General features: G+C 37.6%; 1 protein-coding gene across 1 annotated transcript; it reads left to right on the forward strand.

Moving 5' to 3' along the window:
- The first annotated feature begins 880 nt into the window (after positions 1-880).
- On the forward strand, positions 881-1,396 carry LOC149022450 (wound-induced protein 1-like). The gene has a single exon (XM_089147629.1). The coding sequence runs from the start codon at positions 881-883 to the stop codon at positions 1,394-1,396; it is 516 nt and encodes a 171-aa protein (XP_089003755.1).
- The last annotated feature ends 1,911 nt before the right edge of the window (positions 1,397-3,307 follow it).

Genomic DNA, 3,307 nt, shown 5'->3' on the forward strand with positions numbered 1-3,307 from the left:
TAGGGCTAGGGTCACTTAAGCCTCTATCATTGATTTTGCATGGCTGAACCATTCAGCAAGACATCGTGGGATGTTGGATAAAGATCTCGGTCGAGATTTCAAATCTTGACGGTTGAGAAATGAGTGGTCGAGATCAAAATCTCAACTGAGATGCACAATCCGGTGGCCTAAAGTCACATTGAATTGTTTAGTGCAATAACCGAAGTGAAATCACTCTATCCTAATGTAGCAAATAGAGTGATTACGCTCACTTCACACTAGAGTCAGGCAGTCAGCGTAGCAAATGGAGTCAATTTGGGGTCTAGAGCAAATATGGACCATTGAGTGAAATGTTTATTCAATGGTTTAGATTTGTTCTGGCCCCAAATTGAATCTGAACCGTGCACTGCTGGGAACAGTTTTTCTGGTAGATTAATGCCATGAAGCATATTTTAAAGGAGAAAGCAGTTTGAGATTGAACAAAAACCTTCCGAGTCTCACATCAGGCAGCTCTCCGGAACCAATTTTGGTCATCTTGTTTGATCTCTTCCTTTGTTTTTAATGCCACGGCTGCTCAAAAATAGAAATATTTAACAAATGCTTTCAGTCTCAGAGTGCGATCTACGTCAGTAGTCTTGGGTCCATCTCTCATTTTATTCAATTTGGAGAATCCCACATCACCTTTTCCTCAAAAATCTATATAAGGCCAACGCAACTACTCAATTCTATCCTTCTTTTCCTCCTGTCTCTCTTAGTTCATTTGGTTTCTCCTTGTATCTTCTGACTCTCTTGAGCTTGATAGAGGTTTCTCGTTTGTTCCTTCCTTTGTTTCCGCTGTTTTCTCTTCTCTTCGAAAATCCTCTTTCACAGTTCTTCTCATTTTACTGTACCTATTCCAGAAATGGCTAAATCAGTAGAAATTCTGGAGCAAGAAGGATCAGAACCCACCAGTATAGGTGTGGTTCAAGCCCTATATGAAGCTTTAAACACCAAAGACGTAGCCACGGTGCAGCGCCTGCTTGCACCAGACATTGAATGGTGGTTCCATGGTCCACCTTCACACCAACATATGATGCGATTGCTCACTGGTGTCTCTTCAGACAAGCCTTTCGTTTTCTTACCTCTTACCTTCACAGCTATTGGCTCTACCGTTCTCGTTGAAGGCACAGATCCGAAACTTTCTCTTTCGTGGGTTCATGCTTGGACGGTGACCCATGATGGGATAATCACTCAAGTTCGTGAGTACTTCAATACATCCCTCACTGTGACTCGCATCGTCAAGAACACCGATCAATTCTTACCCACATCTTCATCTTCTTCACCGTCCACGGCATCTTTCAAGTGGCAGCAACTGTGGCAGAGCAAGCTCTCTAAGGCCATCGGGAAAGACGTTCCAGGCCTTGTTCTTGCGATCTAATTTGCCTAATCTATCCCTGCTACTGTTTGATGAGGGCTGCGGTGCTCACTTGAATTCGCTTGTAAAAGCAGTAATTTAGAGCATGACATGGTTGCAGAGACGTAGGGGGTTTGTTTCTTGCCATTGTTATCAAATTGAAAGACCTTATTTTCATGGGAATTGTATTGGAAACTTTTGTTCATTGGTTACATGCATACGACAACAAAATCCACAGCAAAGCTAACTTTCACAAAAAGGTTTGGACGAAAGAAAAAAATCAGAAAAAGGAAAATTTTAATGCACACTCCATGAGGTACCTTTAAAATTAATCTCACCCCTTACATTATCACAGCGGTAGTGGTCGAAGCCCATCCAATCTCAAGTGGTCTTATATCAAAACGATTGAACCGTCAGTTCAAGGTGGGTTTATAATGTAAGTGACTAGTTTAGGGCCTGTTTGGTTACATGAATCTAGAGATTTCAAATCTCTGGATTCATGAATCTGAGAATTATACCTGTTTGGTTGTAAAAATCTCTAGATTCATGAAATCTACAGATTCACGTTTTTAGTGTAAAAAGGTGAATCTGTAAATTTATGGGTAAGGGGTGAAATCCAGAGATTTCAAAAAAGCTATACAATTATACATTCACAAAAATCATGTCGATCAAATAAATTTTTAGGATGAATTCACAGATTTCATTCCACAACCAAACACTTAATTTTATAAATTATAACTCCATAGATTTGAAGTCTATAGATTTGAAATCTCTAAATATTTGAAATCTCCAGACTCATGTAACCAAACAGGCCCTTAAAGCATCTGCAAGATTCACTGGTTATAACTAAATCCATCCATGCATCACCCATCCAATTGCCGCCAGACAGATTGGATGATCCAGACTCATTCAAAAGTAACACACAACATGGTAGGTTGTTCTTTGTCCTGGTCTTTCTTCTTTGAGATGGTAATCTTAGTTTTATTTTGTTATAATGATCCAAATGTACAAACTTGAGTTATGAATCAATATTTGCCTTTTGTAGAACTAGAGTTCTTTCATGGGAAGAGTGAGTCATCAAACAAATTAGACAAATGCATATGAACAGAAAAAGAAGTGGAAGTTGTGTGATACTAATTCAAAGATTAAAATAATAGTTTATCCACCAAAAAAATATGTTAATTGTGGCCTGTTTGCTGTTTTGTTAATTAACCATCACCATAAGATGATTTCATAAAGGAGAATGAGAACTAAATGACAAAAACTAAAGCTTAAAAGTGAAATGCTGATCTTTATGGTTCTTAAGGTTGCTAAACATATCCATTTTAATAAAATTCCCTTAATGTATATTTATCCTTGCATCACTACCACAAGGAAGGGGAGTAGTTAAAAATATGAGACCCATGTTAACGTGGGTGAATGAAAATGACATATTATTTTGTTTGACATGGGAACCACATCTTCAACTTTTTTATAAAATCTTTTTGTTTCCATTTCTTGTTCCCCTTCCACACTATTAATAGATCCTACATTTTTGTCTTTACCACCCCATTTTCTCTTACAAACAAAGAATATATTGTTAGTGACCCTTTGCTTGCAAGATAAAAATGGGTGGAATAGGTAAACATAAGGGACCCATATAAAGTCGGGTAAGGGAATGAAAAGGTAAATAAAAGAAAAGTGTAGGGAAAAGTAAAATATGTGGGCTTCACAAACTTACTTTAAAAAAAGTGGGTGGTAAAAAAACAAACAAAGTCCTTAATTTAAAGAAACTTGTCTGTTCATTCTCCCACTCTAGCTATAGAAGAAATCCCATGTTCTTCCTTCTTGATTCAGTCGAACATCTCAGATTCACGAAATAAAAATTAGTGAACTAATCACACACAATGAACACATGGATTTTAACTTGGTTTGGATCTTTTGATCCAGACCCAA

Source organism: Hakea prostrata, chromosome 3, assembly GCF_041222555.1.
Source record: "Hakea prostrata isolate BN-2017 chromosome 3, UWA_Hpros_2, whole genome shotgun sequence".
In the NCBI taxonomy this organism is placed as follows: Eukaryota; Viridiplantae; Streptophyta; class Magnoliopsida; order Proteales; family Proteaceae; genus Hakea; species Hakea prostrata.

Excerpts from the sequence above, each read along its gene's own strand:
- LOC149022450 (XM_089147629.1), top strand. The coding sequence starts at position 881 with ATGGCTAAATCAGTAGAAATTCTGGAGCAAGAAGGATCAGAACCCACC.